The sequence below is a fragment of the Staurois parvus genome, unplaced genomic scaffold, assembly GCF_062004578.1.
Source record: "Staurois parvus isolate SC_StPar_1 unplaced genomic scaffold, SC_StPar_1.0 ptg001090l, whole genome shotgun sequence".
Classification (NCBI taxonomy): Eukaryota; Metazoa; Chordata; class Amphibia; order Anura; family Ranidae; genus Staurois; species Staurois parvus.
Window position 1 is genome coordinate 303,489 of NW_028318886.1, and position 21,532 is coordinate 325,020.

General features: G+C 41.1%; 1 protein-coding gene and 1 non-coding gene across 7 annotated transcripts in view; both read right to left on the bottom strand.

Moving 5' to 3' along the window:
- Positions 1 to 21,532, bottom strand: part of SORBS3 (sorbin and SH3 domain containing 3) — a 74,026-nt gene that overhangs the window by 43,732 nt on the left and 8,762 nt on the right. For all 6 annotated transcript variants that reach the window (XR_016307643.1, XM_089658693.1, XM_089658695.1 and 3 more), the window contains exons 3-7: positions 20,684 to 20,842; positions 16,724 to 16,784; positions 16,569 to 16,641; positions 14,394 to 14,961; positions 13,290 to 13,385 (exon numbers count right to left, since the gene is read on the bottom strand). Coding sequence is in view for 5 of the 6 variants with exons in the window: in XM_089658693.1 (XP_089514819.1) it covers positions 13,290 to 13,385; positions 14,394 to 14,961; positions 16,569 to 16,641; positions 16,724 to 16,784; positions 20,684 to 20,842 (957 nt within the window). In the remaining variant the exon portion in view is untranslated. The remainder of the gene's footprint in view (positions 1 to 13,289; positions 13,386 to 14,393; positions 14,962 to 16,568; positions 16,642 to 16,723; positions 16,785 to 20,683; positions 20,843 to 21,532) is intronic.
- On the bottom strand, positions 11,802 to 11,903 carry LOC149440335 (U6 spliceosomal RNA). Its single transcript, XR_016307661.1, has one exon. It is a non-coding gene; the product is annotated as a U6 spliceosomal RNA (small nuclear RNA).

Below are 21,532 nucleotides of genomic sequence, written 5' to 3' on the forward strand. Positions count from 1 at the left end.
CCTGGTTCCATCTTGTGCCACCTGTCTGAGTCTTGGAGCGCAGGAGAATTCTTTTTCATTATACCTGAGACTAAGACAGATCAGCATATAGCTTCTGCAAACAAAAGGTGCCTCTGGATTCTGATCATATTTGTAGGGCCTCCATATAATGTAACTATGAGCTCCTAACACTTTTCTGAATTCTTTCTGAATGCGGAAATTGTTACTCATGACAGTATTATACTGGTGTAAATAATAGATGGTGTAAGCTTTCAGTCCACATAATGATAGGATAAATTACTGTTTAGCAGTGGAACATTTTCTTCATCATATTATTACCGGTTTCAGTATTTGGAGATTAAATGTGCTGAGAGACACTTAATATAATGGTGTGCCATTGCATTATTCATTCATTCATTCACATTCCTTCTAAATGTCTGTTATTTGGGGAGACCGACCCTCTTTTGAAACCAAATCTCTCTGCCACTCCTTCCTCCTTACATGTCCCTCTTTTTTGGTCTATGTATGCTATTTAAAGAGGAGCTTTGAATAAAAATTCAAAATATGAGAAAAGTTTTTTTTTATTGCAGAAACATACCAGGTATCCTGAGAAAGTTTGTATAAATGTTCCTGTGGACTTTTGTTCAAAATTTTACTAGTGTATGGCCAGCTCTACTTGCCTATTCACAATATTCTTTCACCATCTGCCAGGATGAATGAAACCTGTGCATGTGCAGGATATATGTCATCTTGGCGAGTGTCAGTGCTGGCAAGAGATCTTATAGATGTCGCATCGCTGGAGGAGACTATAGTTGTTAACTACCAAATTAGTTCTGCAACAACCAACCTTTCATCCAACTTTTAAATAATTTAATTTTGTTATTTTGTAAACCCAGTATAAGGAAAAAGGAGTGGTAAAAAAAACACACTGTGGGTTTAACCAATAATTTTTTTGATTTATTAATTCTTCATGGTCCACTGGAACATGGCAAGGGTATGTCCCTTGCTTACATACTTTGTGGTAAAGGATGCCACTCTTTCTCATCTTGGAAATTGCCCAGAAATGCCAATAAATGACACCATGACTTTGATGACTTTTAAGAACATTGTATGGCCTGTTGCTGATTGGTGAATTACTCTGGAAGGAGACAACTGGATAAAACAGACTTCTCCTTATCAATCGGGAGTTTGCAGACAGTTTTGTAAGAAGGTGATAAGAAGGACTGCTTACAGGTGATAGTTTTTTTTTTTAGTGTGTCAGAGAGGACTCTTCGTTAGAGACGTTTTTTTTTCAACATCATGTAGGCCCTTCACTTAGGAAGATGCCTTGTCAGCCTTGGGAAGATACTGGAGGTACCATATGAGTGCCTGGTACTGCCTGGGCTTTTAAGATCCAATGCTGAATTCAAAGTAAGAAACAAACCCTGAATTAAATGACCATATGTACAAACATTACATCCTAATGTAAAGCCCTTCAGGTTCAGCTAGGGGGAGTTATTTTTTTCTTGTAGATGAAGGTTTGTTAGGAGCCTGGGTATACGTCAGCTAGATTACTTAATGTCAGGGCAGAGGGCTCTGCAAGTCAGTTCTCTGATACCTCCCCCTGCTGTAGAAGCTGGAGAAGTTTCTAGGAGTCAGTAGGTGGGGTGAGTAGGAGCTGGCCTGCATACTTGAGGGACCTTGGCCAATCCCCAAGCAAGAGGCTTGGCATGGGGCCAGGACAGCCCTTAAATATGATTGAGCCTGATCAGCAGGTCAGTCAGTGTTGGGTGGAAGATGGAGTGAGGCTGGAGTGTGGAGCCAAGGAGGGAGCCTACCTACTGGCAGGGTGCTGGAAAGGAGGATCTCTCAGCCTCAATGTCTCCTTAGTGAGAACAGCCTGTGGAGCAGGGCAAGAGCCAGCCCAGCATCAGGCCTGAAGACAGCCATCAACCCATTAAGCTTGCAGGAGAGATAGTGAGTAATCCTACAACTTCTGGGCCGGATAAGGGAAGATGGCAGTCAGGTGGAGAACCCAACTAGCTCCTCACCTGGGACTGTTTCAAGTTGGCAGCTTCTGTGTCCCCTTGCCCTGTGAATACCCTCAGGCAGCTGGGGTAAGAGGAGGAGGAGGGTCCGAGGAAGTACACAAGAGAGCTTTGTAGGCTTTTAAAGGAGAGACTATTTCTGGTCTACATTTGTTTTATAGTTGTCCTCAAGTTTGCAGTTTTCTTGGCCATCCCCTACGCCCCCCAACTCTATCCAAGTTATTTACCCCCTAATAAAAATCACCAAACCAAGCTCAAGGACTGTTTACTGTCTCCAGTGTGTGGAGGAAAATGTGTGTTGCCTCGTTGTGCAGAGCTGCAGAGGGACCCAAAACTCAGCGACTCCTAAGGGGGTAGTGCTACACTACTTTGTACTCCTGAAAAAAAAACTGATGAGAACCACAAATAAAAGCGTGAGTCTCAAGTTATTCTAATTTTCAGTAAAGAGCTTGTGCATGGGAAAGAAAATCAGGGTGCACTGAAGAGAAAGAGAGGACCTGGGTGAAAGATGTGGGCCACCAGTAGCTGGAAAAGGATTAAAGAACAGCAACACATGCAACGTGTGTAGGCAGGGGTGAAACTGGGTAGATACCCAAATAGAAAGGAAATACACACGGAGGTTCGAGACTGCAAGGTAGTATATTAATTAGAATGTTCCAACAACACTGTAACAGAGTTGATGCAGCAGAACTGGCAGAAGCACTCACAGATGACTATGGAGCACTTGCAGGGAGTGATGTCAACAGCACCTGGCAGAGGAGGCGGCTAGCAGGGGATGATGTAACAAGGCACTAGTACTGGAAAACCATCAGTTGTACAGTATGTTCATTATGCCCACTATTATTGCTCCAGAAAATGTGGTGGTCAAAACCATTTCTGTCCTGCAAATCATCATTGTGTTGAGCAGGAAGTCATCTGTTGGGTATTCACTGCAACTGGACCTGTTTTTTTTTTTTATTATTCCCTTCAACAAGAACAGAAAGTGTCTCATGTTTTGTTAAAAATAAAGATTTCCCATAAACTACTGCAGGTAGGACACTAGTGAAGGTCTCCTCCATTCCCACGTAGATAAACATATGCCTGTGAGATCTTTCATTGTGTTTGTTAAAGTCACATAGCTAGATTGCAATTCAATGTATTCAACGTTATTTGTAGGTATCTGTTTGTTAGAAATGCTTTCATTGAATGCATTTGTGAGAGACATATATACAAGCACATTGTAATTTCAGTTTATGTATTGCAGTTTTACAGAACTGTTCACAGATGTAAATTCAGTTTTGGAATGAAACACAATGCTGCTTCTGTCAGTTTTATTGGCTAGCTGACGGCTAACCGTTAGTAGGACAGCACAGTATAAAGGCATATGTATACAGGTGAAGACGAGAGCTTCACAAGTATAAAAGGCATACATGTACAGATAAGGGATCTTTACAATTAAAAAGTCAGACGTATACAGGCAAAGACAATTTGAAAAACCTTTAAAAAAAAAAATGAACCTGCAAAGAACATGTTTACTTATCCTTCCACCTGCGCCTATAAACTCCAGTGAAGAGATAATCTTGCTGAAAAATCTCCTTCATCTGACACTTCTGGAAGTGCTGAGTGCACTTTTTGGTTTCATTCACTAAATCACTACAGGACACGGTGATATGGAGGCAGGTGGGGCAATGCAGTGGGTCAGATGCAAAATATTTTTCAGCAAGATTCTTTTTTCAAGACCGCAGAGTTCAGTGTTGGGGTGGCAGGCCAATATGTTTTAAAGCTAAATTCCGGGTTAAGGAAATAACGTCTAAATACAAGAGACATATTCTTACTAGAATCTAGGTGTCCTTGGTGTATTTCTTCCAGATCTGTGTAGTAATCCGATGGGAAACATTACCTCTGTGCAGGAGCTTCCTGTAATAAAGACCTGTCACTGCTGTTCTCTCTTCTTGTGCAGAGTGACTGGTCTTGTCTCCGCCCCCTCCTGTACTTTTCTAAAGTTAGCCTTTAGTGGATGGAGCTGCTGGGCCCCTCCTTCAGCTCTGCCATCTGCACAGGGTATAAGCAGCACAGTGATTTTGTCTTTTACAAGATATTATCTGGGTGTGCAAAGACATCAGGTGCGCAAAAAGTGAATTATCACCCTTTATGGCTATTGAGGAATATATTTAAATAAATATTTTCAAGGAGTTCAGCTTTAGCATTCTCTTTGCAGGCTCTGCTTCTTTTTTGGAATAGTGATAAGGTCACTTAAATGTATCTAACTATGACCTGGCACTAGACTGAACAGTTTTTAAACGCCCTAAAAAATTCTCTATGTTGTCCTTGCAATCCCCCCCATACAATGGTCACAAGCTTCATATTTGGCCATGTCTAAGAGTAAATCATTTCCATGACGTGCGCTAGTGAGGGGAGCAGGCAAACAATTTGCTTTTCACCCAAGAACAATAAAGTCTGGAGAAAAGTGCAGTGAGTCAGATGAAAGCACATCACATCATCCACTCTGATGTGTTTCCATGCCAGAACACAGTAACTACATAATATGTATGAGCAGTTCAGCTCTCTTCACAAAAGTAGATCTATGGATATGGAAAAGCAGAAATATTGGATAGACATACAGTGAAGGAAATAAGTATTTGATCTCCTGCTGATTTTGTATGCTTGCCCACTCACAAAGAAATGATCAGTCTAAAAATCGAATGATAGGTGTATTGTAACACTGACAGACAGAATAGCAACAACAGATTCAAAAGAAATGCATGTCTAACAAATTATGCACTGATTTGCATGTTCATGAGGGAAATAAGTATTTGATCGCCTATCATTCAGCAGGATTTCTGGCTACCAGATGTCTTTCATACAGGTAACAGAGATTAGAAGCAGTCTCTTAAAGGGAGTGCTGCTAATTTCATTTTGTTACCTGTATAAAAGACACCTGTCCACAGGAGAAATCAGACAATCACATTCCAAATTGTCCACCATGGCAAAGACCAAAGAGCTGTCCAAGGATGTCAGGGACAAGATTGTAGACCTGCACAAGGCTGGACTTGGCCACCAAATTATTGCCAAGCAGCTTGGTGAGAAGGTGACAACAGTTGGTGCAATCATTCGCAAATGGAAGAAACGCAAAACAACTGTGTCTCCCTAGGTCTGGTGCACCATGCAAGATCTCACCTCGTGGAGTGTCAATGATCATGAGAACAGTGAGGAATCATTCCAGAACTACATGTGAGGATATTGTCAATGATCTCCAGGCAGCTGGGACCACAGTCACCAAGAAAACAATTGGTAACACACTACGCTGACAAGGATTCAAATCCTGCAGTGCCCAGAAGGTCCCTCTGCTCAAGAAAGCACATGTCCAGGCCCGTCTGAAGTTTGCCACTGAACATCTGAATGATGCAGAGGAGGACTGGTTGAAAGTGTTGTGGTCAGATGAGACCAAAATCGAGCTCTTTGGCATCAACTCAACTCGCCGTGTTTGAAGGAGGAGGAATGCTGCCTATGACCCCAAGAACACCATCCCAACTGTCAAACATGGTGGTGGAAACATTCTGCTTTGGGGGTGTTTTTTTGCTAAGGGGACAGGACAACTGCACTGCATCAATGGGGCAATGTACAATCAAATCTTGGGTGAGAACCTCTTCTTCCCTCAGCAAGGGCATTGAAAATGGGTCGTGGATGGGTGTTCCAGCAGGACAATGACCCAAAACACACGGCCAAGGCAACAAAGGAGTGGTTCAAGAAGTACATTAAGGTCCTGGAGTGGCCTAGCCAGTCTCCAGACCTTAAGCTGATTGAAGATCTGTGGAGGGAGCTGAAAGTTCGAGTTGCCAAACATCAGCCATCAAACCTTAATGACTTGGAGAGGATCTGCCAAGAGGAGTGGGCCAAAATCCCTCCTGAGATGTATGCAAACCTGGTGGCCAACTACAGGAAACGTCTGACCACTGTGATTGCCAACAAGGGATTTGCCACCAAGTACTAAGTCATGTTTTGTGAAGGGGATCAAATACTTATTTCCCTCATAAACATGCAAATCAGTGCATCATTTGTTAGACATGCATTTCTTTTGACTTTTTTGTTGCTATTCTGTTTTTGTGTTACAATACACCTACCATTCGATTTTTAGACAGACTATTTCTTTGTGAGTGGGCAAACATTCAAAATCAGCAGGGGATCAAATACTTATTTCCGTCACTGTAGTAAGCACACAAGGCCTTATGCATGAAAAGTGTGCCAGTCAGAACAATTCTTATTGTCCATTAAAACCAATCAGCTTCTAACTTTCATTTCTGCAGTGTGGAACTAAAAGTGGAACAAAGAATCTGACTGGTTGCTAGAACTGCAAAAATGCTCTTGCTAACACACTTGCATATATACTGAAAGTCTGTAGCTTTGTTCACATGTGCGGCCTGGGGGCTAAAAAATCAGATGGTTTTACAACCAACCAACAGCCCACCTGAGCACTAACATACAGCTGTTCACAACTGTGCACTGCTTTGTGGCCACAGCAAAATGTTTTTTTTTTTTTTTGGGGGGGGGGGGGGCACTGCCGAACATGGCTAATGCAGTTCTCTGGGGCTGCGCCGCAACTGTATGCAATTAACTCAATGGTGGCACGGTAGTACGGCAAATATAGGGTTAAATCAGGTGAGGAGGCAACATACCACTTTCTCACAACCTGTCAAACATGAAAAGCGATCTGAATGTGGATTGCTTTTCAGAGGAGAGGCAGTCTCTGCCGCACTTTAAGCGGGTCCTTTCAGTGTAAAGCTGACTGCGCTCCTGCAATCTGATTGTACAATTTATTCACAGCTATATAGTCGAGGGATCTTTCTATTCAGATACATATTGAATGAATTGTGTGCATGAAAATGAATGCAGCAACGTCGGTAAGCAGCAAAATACACAGAATATACATTGGAACCTACCAATACAACCACACAATTCCATGGATGATTAAGCAACAAAACCTGTATACATTTGTATACATCCAATATGTTGTAATGAAATTATTTGCACCTGTTCAAATCTGCCTTAGGCTAGGTTCACACCTATGCAGGTCGCGTTTGAGCCGTTTCTGCATTGCGTTTTGCGTTTTTTGTACCTGGGTTTTTGCAGCTTTTTTGATGCATTTTGTGTGGGGGGTTCTTGTTGCTCAGCAGATTTAAAACGCATCAAAAACGCAATACATGCTTTTCTGAAGAATTTCCATTAAAGATTATAGAACAAAAATGCAACTTTTTGCGTTCAAAAAAGTCCCTGACCCTTTCCAAAAAACATGCACCGGGTGAAGATGCACAGATGTGAATATGTCCCTTAGGAAATCATGTTAAATGGACTGTACTGCGTTTCTGCAAAACGCTGTGGAAAACGCTTATGTGTGAACCTAGGGTAAGTCATTCATAAGAGCATTCACCCAGAAAAACCTTAGTTGTCAAAGTATGAGTCCTGGGGTATTTCTGGGATGATGATGCAAGGAAGGTCATCTCCAGCATCGCAGGGATAAGGCTCCATGCACACTGGGAGTTTTAATAATGCTGGTAATGTTAGCTGTGTAAAGTTTTTCAGCGTTTTTTTCATTAGCGTTTAGCCGCATTTTTTCACATTTGTGGTTTTTAGCGTTTTTTCTTGTTACCAAAAAAAAAAATTTTGGGGGGGTCAAAAAAAGTCCAAAAACGACGGTTTGTCACAATATACCACTTTTACTGCGTTTTGCAGCGTTAGTGTTTTTACAGCTAAAAAACTCCTCTAGAAACCCACTAGTCCTGGGTTTTTTTTCCAGCCAAATACGCTGATTACAGTCTGTGTGCATGAACACATAGGATAACATGCAGGGGAATTTACTGGCTGTAGAAAAAAACGCCAAAAGCCAAAAACAGCCGCTGTAAAAACGTCCCGTGTGCATGAGTGTTATTTTACTAGCAGTTCTGCAGATTATGTACTTTCCATAGGGACATCACCATCTAGTGGCAAAGGGAAGAAGAATCCTGTTTGTAGGAAGCAGAAGCTGCTCAACTTCATTTGTTTTGGCAGAACCCAAAGCTGACTGCAGTGAAGTGCACAGGAGGAGGGGGAGGCACACAGGCATTTCACAACATTTTATAACTTTACTAAACAGCAAAGTTAGAACCATGTGGACCCCACAAACATTAAAGGTTTTCATGCGGGGTGGGTTTTCCTCGAAATGTAAAAAAAAAGTTTAGATATAAACAATGCTTTCCAGAGTTTTTTTTTAAAGGACAAGTGTACCTTTATATAAACTTTTGCAAAATCCAATCTCTCATCTCCCAAAGCTAATCTCCTTCCTAGCAACTTTCTTATCTTAGCCCCAGAGCCATAGCCTGTAATACAAACATTTCTTCAGTGCTGGCCATGCCTGCACACTAAAGCTGGCCATCCGGGCTTGTGCTGGACTATTTTGGGCCCCAGGAAAGACCAGCTACTGGCACCCCCCCCCCCCCCCAAAAAAAACAAAAACAAAAAATGTTTAACAAGAGTAGAAAATATTAAATCAACAAAACACAAAACTGCTAAATTTCTTTTAATTTGCAAAAATAAGTGCCATAAGATGCCACCAGCACCAATATTAAAAACAAAATCAGTGGCACGGATGGACTGTATCTGTGGCTGGCAGTGGTAGGGTAACACACACACACACCAGATCTGAGCAATCCCACACAGTGACACACCAACACTGACACACATCAGCAGGAACTAGAAGAGCAGGCTTTGGGATCGTGATGATGTCATCACTCACTGACACACTGCACATGTGATGGATGTCCAGCCGGGTTATACTCACACAGACACGAGACATCAGAGTCAGACATTACCTTCCTCCGCAGGCGCAGCTCCACCTCCACTGAGGAATGGTAACAGAAGGGCTGGAACTCCACAGTGATCATCAGCAGCCGCCAGCCTGCTTGCAGTAAGGGACTGAGTCTGAGAGGAACACTGGAAGGAGTGGTAGCTCAGCTGCTACACTGGCCCCAGACACCAGGCATCTTCTTCTGTCCTTTCTTCCTCCCCTCTGCCACCCCTTCCCTCAGCTGGAAAATCATTCATGATGTGGTGGGGTCCACACAGAGAGAGTGCCGGCCTGTACTGCACCCAGACACCCCTAGGTGGCACTCTGCCCTAGGCAGCCACCTGGTTTGCCTAGTGGAAGCACCAGCCCTGCTGGCCATACACTAGTCGATTTTTGAACAAACATTTCTACAAAAATTCTCAGTACATTTGATGACTTGACAAATGTTGTGGACAGTACTTCAAAATTTTGTTTGCTCTTAACATTTGATTTTAGAGTGAATAGACACATTTTGAAATTTGTGCATTTAAAAAAATTCCATCTTGCTCCTCTGAATTTTCTAACGATTAGAAAATTTAACTGACATTCGTAAAATAAAACATTTTGAACAAAATTCTGCTAGTGTATGTCCAGCATCAAGTATATGTAAGCGCTCACTTTGTAAAACAACTCATTCAGATTAAAATAGAAATGAAAGGCAAAACATTTGTGTATAGATATAAAAACATTATAAATACAATTAAAAAAAAAAAAAAATTTATAAGTGATCACATAATCTCTATTTTTAGCTGCATAAAGGGCTTAGAGAGATGGGGGTAAAGAAAGAGAAGTTCACTGATCTTCCCAGTGAATAGTTGTAGAGGAGGGGGGTGTCAGCACAAGTCGGATCACTGGATTACAGGCAGGCTGTGCTTCCAGCACAGATAGAAAACTGACCACGCTGAGATAAGTGTGCTCGCATGACTAGTGTGGTCAGTTTGAAATAGGAAAGCAGAGGGACTGGCAGTATTCACTAGGGATTTCACACAAAGGAAACAATACAAAAAAAAACAGAATACATTTTAAGATAAGTACATGGTACAACAGACTCCTATCAAGAATGTGAAATGTTGGGGTAACATATACTTTAAGTCCCCATTGACTTGAATACAGCTGTACATCGAGGATCTCTACAAGACAATGGGGACAACACTGAAGAGATATTTATTTGACAGGCTGTGCAGAGGAGACTGCGGCTCTGGAAAGAAGGTAAAGTGGTATTAGTTTTACTTTGGGGTGGTGGGAGGACCATATTGCAAAAGTTGATACAAAGGTACACCTGTCCTTTAAATCAGTCTTTAGCATCAGCACAAATGACTTTCCATGGATGACTGCCATTTATTTATAGTAAATAATAATCTATTACATTTTTGTTATCTACATGCCCTTTACACCAATCCTTTTTTCTTTGTTTAGTTTGTGAAATTTCCATACTTCCATACAGTAATAGCATAAAGTTGGTTTGTTTTCCCCTGAAATGGTCGTTTGACTTTATAAATTGTGTTGTCTTTCAATATGTGTTGCCAGATCAATTCATAGATAAAATATTGTTATTTTTTGTTGCCCCCTCTTAAGCTGGACATACACTAGCAGATTTTTGAATGAACATTCATACGAGCATTTCTCAGAAAATTCTCAGTACATTTGATGACTTTGTGAATGTTGTTCGAAAATACTTTAAAATTGAATTTGCATTTAACATTTTTTGAAACAAATGGACTTTTCCTGAATTAAAACTATATACACTGTTATTCAATTTACTTGCAATAAATTGTGACTTTGTGGAATTTAAATACTTATATTTGTGTGTTTAAGTGGTTGTAAACCCTTACGTATACCCAGTGACTGGCCTCAGGTGATACACAGAGATGAAAAAAAGTATCCTACATAAGTTGTACCTGTTTATCTGTAGCCATTTTTGCTGTACATCCTTGTAAAATTCAGAGATGAAAAGGATATTACATAGACTCCCAAACCAGGGGGTGGGGTGCTTGCACACTGTTCAAGAGCTCATTGGAGGGAAGGGACACATCCCTCTTCACACAGCACACTACCCTGTCACCATTTTTCTCTTGGTGTCAGGAAAACCTGTCAGAAGTGACTCCTGCTAATCACAGAGGAACTAGACAGCAGAGAAAAATGACACTTAGTGCTCTAGATAGAGGCAAGTAAACACTATAGAAATGTGTGATTTGTTCACAATTCATGTCTATGGTTTACAACAACTTTGATTATGGAGCTCTAATTATAGTAGATCAGCTAGTTTTTTTTATTGAGGCATGTATCATACATAACTGTCCTATTATAATAAAACCTCTCTTTTTTAATTATATTGTTGCCTGTGTTGTACCTCATATAAAGTCCTGTGGGCTTTTGAATTATTATCGTACTATATAAGATGAAAAGAATAACTAAAAATCCTCCTGCGCTGACGCGGAAATATCCTAACCAATAGCGGCCAACACCCAATAATAATACCAATCAGAACAAAAAATGAAAATGAATGGTGCAGCGCTACCTACAAAAGTGAATAAAAATGAATAAAAATAAATGTGTATCCATATAATCATAAAGTGCTAATAAATCAACAAACCAAAAATATACATATAACAATAAAGTGCTAATCAGAAACGTGATATAAAGTAGACAATACTAGTGTATGGGTCACCTTAGTGACCTAAAAATAGTGATAAACACACACAATATATAATGAAATAAACTGGTGTTAAGTGTCCTTGGTAATAATCACAAAACCTTTTAAAGCAAGTACTAATAAGTCCATAAAGTAACAAGTGCTGATAAAACGTGATAAAACACCATGCAATGTGTTAAACGTGAACATTTCGTGCAAGTGCCGGCACACTTTAAATCCACTCCAGCTGCAGTGCCTCCTCACCTCCTTCCTGTGACCCAAAAGGGCCCAACAAGCATTCAGGATCACTCTGGATCAGACCATGTGCAAGACACTTTTTTGCTTCACGAATTTGCGTGTCATCCTTGCACAGGGGCCATGCTAATCTTCTCTGTAGCGTTCCAATTTTAGTATATGTGCTGTCTTGCACATGGTCTGATGCTGCCACATGGTTGGTCTGCCTGGTGGCTTTGTGGCATTTTTGTGGATCTTTTTATTACTTACTGGGATTGTGAGTAATATACCCTACAGAGTATCCTTATAAAAGGTAGAGGAGGAAGCATTTGGAGGCTGAACAGGAGACCGTTTATGATCCTTGGCTTTCTGGAGAGGTATTAGCCGGAGATATAAAGGATCCAGAGTGATCCTGAATGCTTGTTGGGCCCTTTATTAGCACTTTATGATTGTATGGATACACATTTATTTTTATTCATTTTTATTCACTTTTGTAGTTAGCGCTGCACCATTCATTTTCATTTATCTCACTATATATGATACATACACTGTTGGAAATGTGTTCGTTTGAGAAAAGCTTTCCACCCTGCTCCTTCAAATGTTCTTATCACTGCAGTCAAAAACAAATTTCAATTTGACCCCACTAAAGGGTAACATATCAAACAATCATTTTTAAAATTAAACATTAAAAAAAAAAGTTTTCTAGTGTTAGTGTCACTAAACCCACCACAGTAAAATCAGTCTGTATATGCAGTAAAGCATGCTTGTTATACTCACTATAAAACCTAAGGGGTTAATCCTCTGCACTGTATAAAAAGGATGTTTGATCCTGACTTCTCTGACCCTCCCCTTCTTCCAGTGTCTACTAAATATCTCCTGATAGAACAAAGGTTCTGGGTCAAGCTGCACATGCTCAGTTTGCTGTGTAATGCTAGAGAGTTGTTTTTTTTTTCTTGGGAGAGTGCCATGTGATCAACACAGGGCCAATCAGCACTGTCCAGACAGAGGTCAGGGCTTCTACATCCTCCTACAGGAGAATGAAAACTCCTCCTACAAGCTGTAACCAGTGCTCTGCTGAACATTGATAGAAGTCACAGGACTGCTCTAACTGCTGATGAGAAAAGGTATTTAGCAGTTTATATTCACTGAAATAATTGCATTTCCACTTTCTGTGCACTGTGGAAGCCCAGATATAGTGAATGCAGGGTCCTGGGATTAGCAACACTTTAAGATGGCTATACGCTGAAAAAACTAAGATTCCTCCATCCACAGAAACAAGGTAGATGGAAGAATCCCCTGGCAGGAATATTATATTCTGCCAGCTGCACCCACTGCTGTCAGAATACAGCGATCAGCAGCCACAGTCATTGATCGACTAAAGTTTTCCAACATGACAGAAGTTGACCAAACAGTTGACTTCTGTCGAGTGATGATGGCCACACACTAATCAAATTTTGGCTGATCTCTACTGAACCAGCCAAATTTCAGTGTATAGCCAGCCTTAGTCTGCTGGGAGTTTGACTTATCAGTACCAGAGTTCCAAATATACCAAAAAGGATTGTGTACTTGTTCATTTTCTCACCTCATACAGCTCCAGACTCTCTGTGCGTTGTTTCCGAGCCTCCAGATCTCTGTCCAGCTCTTCTGTGAACTCACGCAGCTCTGTCTCCAGCTGGTCCTGTCAGGTAATGAGGAGAGAGGCTGTAAATACAAATGCCTGCATGATATATTTACTGAAACCAAATTTGCAACATTTGCTGCTGATCTGCCAAAAAAGCATACAGCTACAAGACAGCAAAATCCTGTTGTGGGCTTACAAGACACAACATTTTTGTGGATTTATAGGTGTCAGCCCTGTGCAGTTGACTTCTCCTTGAACTACTCAAACCTTCCCACTCTCCTTATTTCTGCCACATTGACAATAATTTATTCTGTAGTCCCAGGTAAGAAATGGGAGGGATCATTAGATTCATTGGACTTGAGATAACACAGGGAGTGTTAAAGTGGTTGTAAAGGCTGAAGTTTTTTTAATTTCATGCATTCTATGCATGAAGATAAGAAACCTTCAGTTTGCAGATTTCCGCACAGCCTCCCCTAATACTTACTCAAGCCCGATCATGACCCAGCACCGTGCACGGGAGCCTCAGCTTTCCCAGGTCTCTCCCTCCTCATTGGCTGAGATACAGCAGCAGAAGCCATTGGCCAATGAGGAGGCAATGGGGGTGGGACAGAGCTGTGCTCTGTGTGTCTCATAGACGCAAGAGGTAGCTGGGGAGCGAGCATGCACTAGTGCCCCCAGAGCAAGCAGCTTGCTCTGTGGGCCCTCAGCAAGGAGAGGAGTCAGGAGCTCCAGTGGGGAAGTCGAGAAGAGGAGGATCGAGGCTGCTCTGTCTACTGCACAGAGCAGGTAAGTATGACATGTTTGTTGTTTAAAAACAAAAAAAGCTGAACATTTAATATCATTTTAACAAAACACAGGGCAGCTATGAATTTCTGCCAAAATTAACAGTTTTTTTGGGGTTTTTTTCCTACTCTATTCAAAACCAAAAAGTTTTTAATTAGTCTGAACCAAAATTCATCAAAATAGGCGAATAGATGTTCTGCACATTTATTGGTCACAAAATGTTTTGTTCCATAATACCTGGAACACACCTAACATTCCAGGCTTTTCACTGTCACCACTTACCAACACTTTAGTGGATTTCTTCCGATCCCTTGATATGGGTCTTAAGGTGCTTTTGTCTGAAGAGTTAACTCCTAAAGTAAAGTACTTATGCTTCTCTGGGGGACTTTTTGAAGAAGATGTCTCCTTGTTTGTAAGAAGTGATTGAGTATAAGGAAAGTCAGAGACTCGCGAAGTGTACAATGGTCTAGGAGAGTCTGAATTAGGCACAGTAGGTTCTGGAGTTTGCTTTTGGTTGAGATTGGCCTGTGTTTGTTGAGGCTGTTTAGAGGTAGAGATTGTTGAGGAATATGCACCGATTGAGCTATGTGTAAACCGAGACTCTTCGGACCTGCTAGGTGGAGATTGCTGTTCTTCTGATGGTTTATTTAATAAGAGATGAGAATATCCTGTGGAGTGTTCTGAGGTTGACAAAGGACCTACAGATGTGTGAACTATGGGGGTGCCACTTAACATGTTTGGTGACTCACTGGCAGTAGATTTCAGTTTTATGTGCATGTGGCTTGTTTCTTTACTTCTTTTGGATTGCTCATCCTGATCTGGCTCATTGTGTGGTCCTTTATTTAGATATCTGTAAAGAAGAAAATGAGGAATATTGAATAATATAAGCTATACAGTAAATGTAAATTTAGTGATCTGCTAATGTAGTATAACCAGGTCATAAAACTTAACTGTTGCAGTATCAGTAGCAGAACATTTCAAATCTAAAAAACCCGCTATACAGTCACACGCCAATCACTTTTAAGCTGCATATACACTTTATGGCCCAAAGTTTGTCAACACCTGACCATTACACCTACTACCCAAAAGTAGTAGAAGCCCTCAAATTATTCAGTTCCTGTGTTTACAGTGAAGGGTGCTCTCCCTGATAAAGCATACAAAGACTTTGTGGCAACCATTTGGGAATAGGTCACTTTCTCTTCCAGCATAACAGGCCCATAAAAACAAGGTTTGACAAGTTTGGCAGAGGAACTTGAATCTCCTGAAGCCTTGACGTTAAACCCTAATAGATACCTATGGGATACAAGGTGTTTGGTTCAGCAAATTTAGTTCTTTTTAGCTCTCCTGTAATCAGCAGAGCAGAATAGTTTGTATTAGGTTGCTCTGGGTTCTACAGGCTGCAAGTCTGACTGGTTTCCCCTGTTTTCTGGAGTTTTCCAGAAGATAGTGGGAGGGAGAGTAAAATTGGCAGCCTGAACATTTATGAAGCCCCAATCCCTGGAGAGATGTGTCCACATGGTTCCTGGGGGTGTATAAATAGTCTGGAACCCTAAAATCCAGGGTTCTTGTCCAGGAGTATTTCTTCCCAGCCAGGGAGGGGGAGGAGGGGGGTTGTCTTGCTGAAGGTCCAGCCTGCTCACCAGGATCTCAGACAAGCTGAAATGGCCTCTTCAGCCACAAACCATTTCAGGGATTTAAAAGGGGTGCCACTGAAGACTTGCCTTGGGAAATCACAGGGAGGAGCCTTTCTGCTTGAGTCAGAGAGCTACATTCCAAACTGGAAGGACACTGTGAGTACTGGCTCACAGGGGGAAGAATCTGTTTGCTTTTACCACCCCTCTTGCTGTATAAGGCTTGCCTGGCCTGGGTCAATGGCATGGTGTCTCAGTGCTGTCCACTTATTGTCCCACTGCTTATGAGACTGTTCTGTAGACCTTCTACAAGGAAGAACTGTACCTTATCCAAGTTATTGCTGCAAAAAACTTTAAAGACGGCAACCCTTATGGACTGTGATTTCTGGAGCTAAAGAGTCAAGTTTCTGTTTGCCTGGCTGCAGCACTAGTGGGAATAGAACCTGGGACTTTAAATCAGCAGCCCTGCCTGAGGGTATCGCTACAGTTCCACATTTTCTTACCAACACTAGCACCTGACCTCACAAATGCACTATTGGCTGAATGGGCATTAATTCCCACAGACACACTCACAGTTTTACCAATAATGCCTATGGTTTGGACATGGATGTCTAATACGCTCATACAGGTGTGATAGTCAGGTGTCCAAAGACATTAGCTAATAAGTATAAAAATTGTATGTGCTATAGGAAGAAGATGGATGGTACCATCAATCATGCATGAAAAAATACAGGATTTCTTGTATTTCTGATCTATAATCCAAGGATAAATAAAAGCATATCAGTAAAATGCTATTACGGTGTGACAGATTAAATTCAATATTTACTTAGAAACTGTTTTCACACGGGGAGTCTCGTCTTCAGCCTGGATGGACCCCTCACTATCACTGTCTTCAGCATCTGAAAAGAAAATCGTTTCATACTGATCTTTATGGAAATATCACAGCTTTATATTGAGTTATTTATTGTTAGTGGTACCTACCTGACAGTGGATGGAGAACCCTGAACATGTTCCTGTACCATTCTTTGGGTTTGTCCACACTCTGGAAGAATAAATATAATCAGGTGAGGTTATTGGCCATTCTGCCCCCCTACATGTTTTATAGAATTACAGATGCCATCTGAACTAAGGTTATATTACAGGAATTGCTGGACAAAAACTTTATTCATGAAGCTATCAGTACAAGCAAAACTGTTATTTCAGTTTTTGGTAGATGCTGGAGAGGTAAATCACCTAATAAATCTGTCATTTCATCTCATTCTGTGGTAAGATCTATGGGCTTTGGTTCCTAGATTGGAACATCTACTGTTGAAGTAGCAAAAATCTCTGTTGAAATTTTACTTTTGAATGTTAAAGAATTTCAGGTTTGGCATATTATACATAGGTACATTGGTCAGGCTTGGCCCCATATAACTATACATATACTATATCTGTGGGATCCCTCTAGAAGTTGGAAATCACTGTAGTAGACACCTCTTCTCCATTGATCTCCACCAGCTTCAGGGTCCTGTGCCAAGAGGCTGCCTTTCTGAACACAGGAGGCTGGTTGCTCGAAACAGGCACTAATCAGAGAATGCTTTGCAAATCGCTCAATGAATACTAAGCGTTCTTTGATTGGATGAGGTGGAAAGGCAGGGCAGTAATGTTATGCTTTTCACCTTGTCCAATCAGAGCATGCTTTGATAAAATGCTCCTTCTAGGAAGGTGCCACCTGGCACAAGACTTCTCACCCTGTCTCATTGAAGAAAAAGCTGATGGCTGTTGAGGTATTTAGGTCATACACATCCTACACATGACCGTTATATTGTTTGGACATTTGCTTGTCATGTGTTTATCATGGACATTTATGGGTTTATATCATAGGTCCACTACTCGTGGAAATTTAGTCTTCTAAACTGCGTACTTGGTTCTTCTAGGCATGGTGCACAAGTGTGTCCTGCAAAATGACAATAACATCTGGAAGGTCAGTCAGTGCTCATTAAACCTTGAATGTTAGATGCAGCTAAGGTGAGTTTAGCACTGATACAATTTTGAGCAATGTCATTGGAATCAATCAGCAAAATGTATGGTTTCTTTGGTGAGCACTGTTAACCAATGAACCTGGAGGTATTGGAAACACAAGCACCAAAGAGTCCCCTTCCATTGCAGGAATACAGTCCTCTAGACCTGCAAACCATAATTATATTTTAATTTGGTGTTCTATTGCATAGTGACCATGGAATAGCTTGAAATCTTGGCTAATATTTAGCTCTACCTATTTACTATGGCAGTGACCTATAAGCTGTGTATAAAACACACGTCATGTATTTAGACTAACAAACAGAGGGCATCCTTTCAGAAATAAATAAGACCACGGAATAGATCCCTATAGTGGGCATCTCCACCTTCTTTGTAGCACAAGGCTTATTTGTTACAATTTAATTAAAGTGATTGTCCTCGCACTTGACCTGGCTACTATAATATCCCAACAAACAGCTCCTGTACCTTTTGGGATTATTAGAATTTGTGGCTGTTAAAGTGTTACTATACCCACAACAGTAAAATCAGTCTGGATATACAGCAAAGCATGCTTGTTATACGCACTGTGGAACCTAAGGGGTTAATCTTCCACATTGTGTAAAAAGGCTGTTTTAACTTGTCTTCTCTTATCCTCCCCTTCTTCTACTGTCCCCAGTTCATCTGCTAATAGTACAGACCCACAAGGAGACACTCTGCACATGCTCAGTTTGTTGTGTATTGCTAGAGAGTTTTTTTTTTCTTTGGGGGGGGGGGGGGGGGGAGGGTGGATGTGATCAGCACAGGGCAATCAGCACTGTCCAGACAGAAGGTCAGGGGTCATGCAGCCTAATAGGACAGTCAGAGGAGAATAAAAACTCCTCCTACAAGCTTTAACCAGTGCTCAGCTGAACACTGATAGAAGTCACAAGACTGCTATAACTGCTGATGAGAAAAGGTATTTAGCAGTTTATATTTACTAAAATAATTGCATTTACATGTTCTGTGTACTGTGGAAGACCAGATATAGTGAATACAGGATCCTGGGTTTAATAACACTTTAAGTTGCACATTACAAGGGTGTCTAATGTTTGAGATTTTTTTTTGTTGATTTTGGATTATGGAGAAGTCTGGGCAGAGGTAGGTAGAATTAATTATAGGGTGAAATTTTGTTATGGTCAAAGATGTTTTAGATCACATAGATTCTAGAAATCACAAGAATATATTCTTCTCTTTAGGACAAGGGGGTCTCACAGCTTTCTCGAACACCAGAGACTAATGCAGGCCATACATGGTTCGAATTCCGAACGATTTTTGTACAAAAATCGGACCTAACAATAATCGGGCCGGTTTTCACTCTGTTAGTGGAGCAATGGCATCGGTCGATTTTCCTGGTTCCTCCTCATTTCGTTTATCGGGCATGCTGAAAAAGTCGTGAAAAACGACTGATTTTCGAAATCATTGGTGGCACCATCGGATTACAGAACGAAAAGCATTTCGATTTTCGGGTGAAAAATCGTTCAGAATTCGAACCATGTATGGCCTGCATTAACTAGGAGATACTTTGAGATACTTTACAAATTCAAAGAAAATAAACATCTTGATTGTCCTTTGGGAAATACAGAAATTGTAATAATATCAGAAGGAACTTGCAGCTCACAAGTCATGCTCCAGAATGTAAAATGTAACCTTTACTATATAACTTTTAAAATAAGAGACAGCTCATAGATGCTCTATATAGATTCATGTGGTATACTTATAATCAGACCAGGGACCAATGACTAACCTTTCACTTGGATCATCTAGAAGAGAATATAGAGATATGAGATAGAGAAGAGAGACCGATAGAGTACAATATACTCCTTATGCTAAAATACTCCTGCTTTTTTCTATAATAATTTTTTACTTTCCTTTTCTTTTTTGCTCTCTAGTCTTTAAAAATGTCTCTTTTTGTACAAACATTTTTATTAAGAGTTAGGCAACAAAAACTGCAACCTTCTGAGGTACAAAATATCAAAAAAAAAAAAAAAAAAAGGCACATAGGTGGTGGACAGAATTATATAATACATAGATAAAGATATAAACACAAGTAGGCAGTAAAAAATACAAAACAACCAAGCTGTTTACAGAGACTCAAAACACTTCAATCCACGTCAGACCATCAATCAAACAATAGATGTCGATGTGTTTTCCAACCATCCCATTTTCTGTTAAATAAGTGCATCCTATCTAGCAAAGTATAGTAGATATGTTTCATGAGCATAACCATATCGACCCTCCACAAAACCGAGGCCAACGGAACTGTCAGTGATTTCCAGTGAAGGGCAATGGCCCATAAGGAGGACACACAAATCGTGTGGATTAGCCTCATTTCGTTGACCAGAATCCCCGATATAGGAGCACCCAAGAAACAAATTTGCACAGACATAGTTATCGGAGTATCAGCAAAGGCAGAGGCCACCACCAAGACTCCATTCCAGATCAAGGAGAGACCAGGACAAGCCCGAAACGAATGGGTACCAGCAAGGCCGCAACCCCTAAAAAAGAGTTACGATGTTCCTGGAAACATGATATGCAGTCTAGAGGGGGTATCATACCAGCAAGTTAAAACTTTAAGGGCCATCTCACGGACTGAAAGAGATTTAGATCCCTTCCGTATATTATCCACCATGGAGTCCCATTCATCATCAGAAAAGGTAATACCACAATCAGCCTCCCATTTCTGTCTATACCTATATTATATCTAAGGGAGGAAGGGAAAGATGGCCTAAAAGTGTCTTTTTGCAATACATTTTTGTTCTAGGGCCTAAACCCTGAACTAAAAAAAAAAAAATAAAACACCCAACATGCTTCGCCAATACATTGGTTTCATCAGGGGATCTATGAAAAGCAAAAACAGAAAGGTGATTTTGCCCTTCACACACAGTAAACACAGTAAACACTCACGGATCTGGAAGCGAAAGGCATTCCATCTTCATCTGTAGGTCCAATGCCTTTATAGCGGATCCAGCGCCTCTGTGTACGTGGACTCGGGCTGTCCCATGTGTCTTCAGAGGTAAGCACCAATGTGGCCTTGTATATATGGTCTTCATCATCAGAGATCACCTGTTTATTTATGCAATAACAAATTTAGGTCATGTATATGCAAAAGGCTCTAGCTGTGCCCCTCCTAAAGGATTTTGCGTGTTGGGAAGCCTACATTAGGCAATAAACACATACGACTAAATCTGAAATTTTCAGACATTTGGCACAAAGCGGAGCTAGCTCCCAGCTTTTTTTTCTCATTTCCTGATTTTGGCCTCTTGACATTTTATTGCACCCTATCATTCCAAACAAACTCCATACCTTTAGATGTCTTCGCAAGAGCCCTAAATATGAAGGGACCCTTAATGCAAAATGTTGACATTTCCCTGGAGTGCTGAAAGCCCCACCCTCCAACTTCCTGTTGGCTAGCAAGGTAACCCATCATAATTACCAAGTGGGAGACGGGAAAGGGCGGGCCAACTTTTGATATCACAGGGAAGCGTTAGAATATACAAATTAGACCACCAGGGATGTTGTGGCTCTCTAGCAGAGCTGGATCATTCACAAGGCAACTTAAGCAGGAGGCAGCCTAGGGCTGCGAGGATGTCCAAAGGGTCCAGCTGCGACATTCATACGCCTTCCGGTATAGTGTATTTGGTCAAAGCTGTGCACCTGCTCATTATTGCACAAGGGAGGAGGATGCACCTAAAGGCAGTTGGTTTCTGACAAGACCATGGCAGTACAAACAAGTGATCCAAATACAAATGAGGT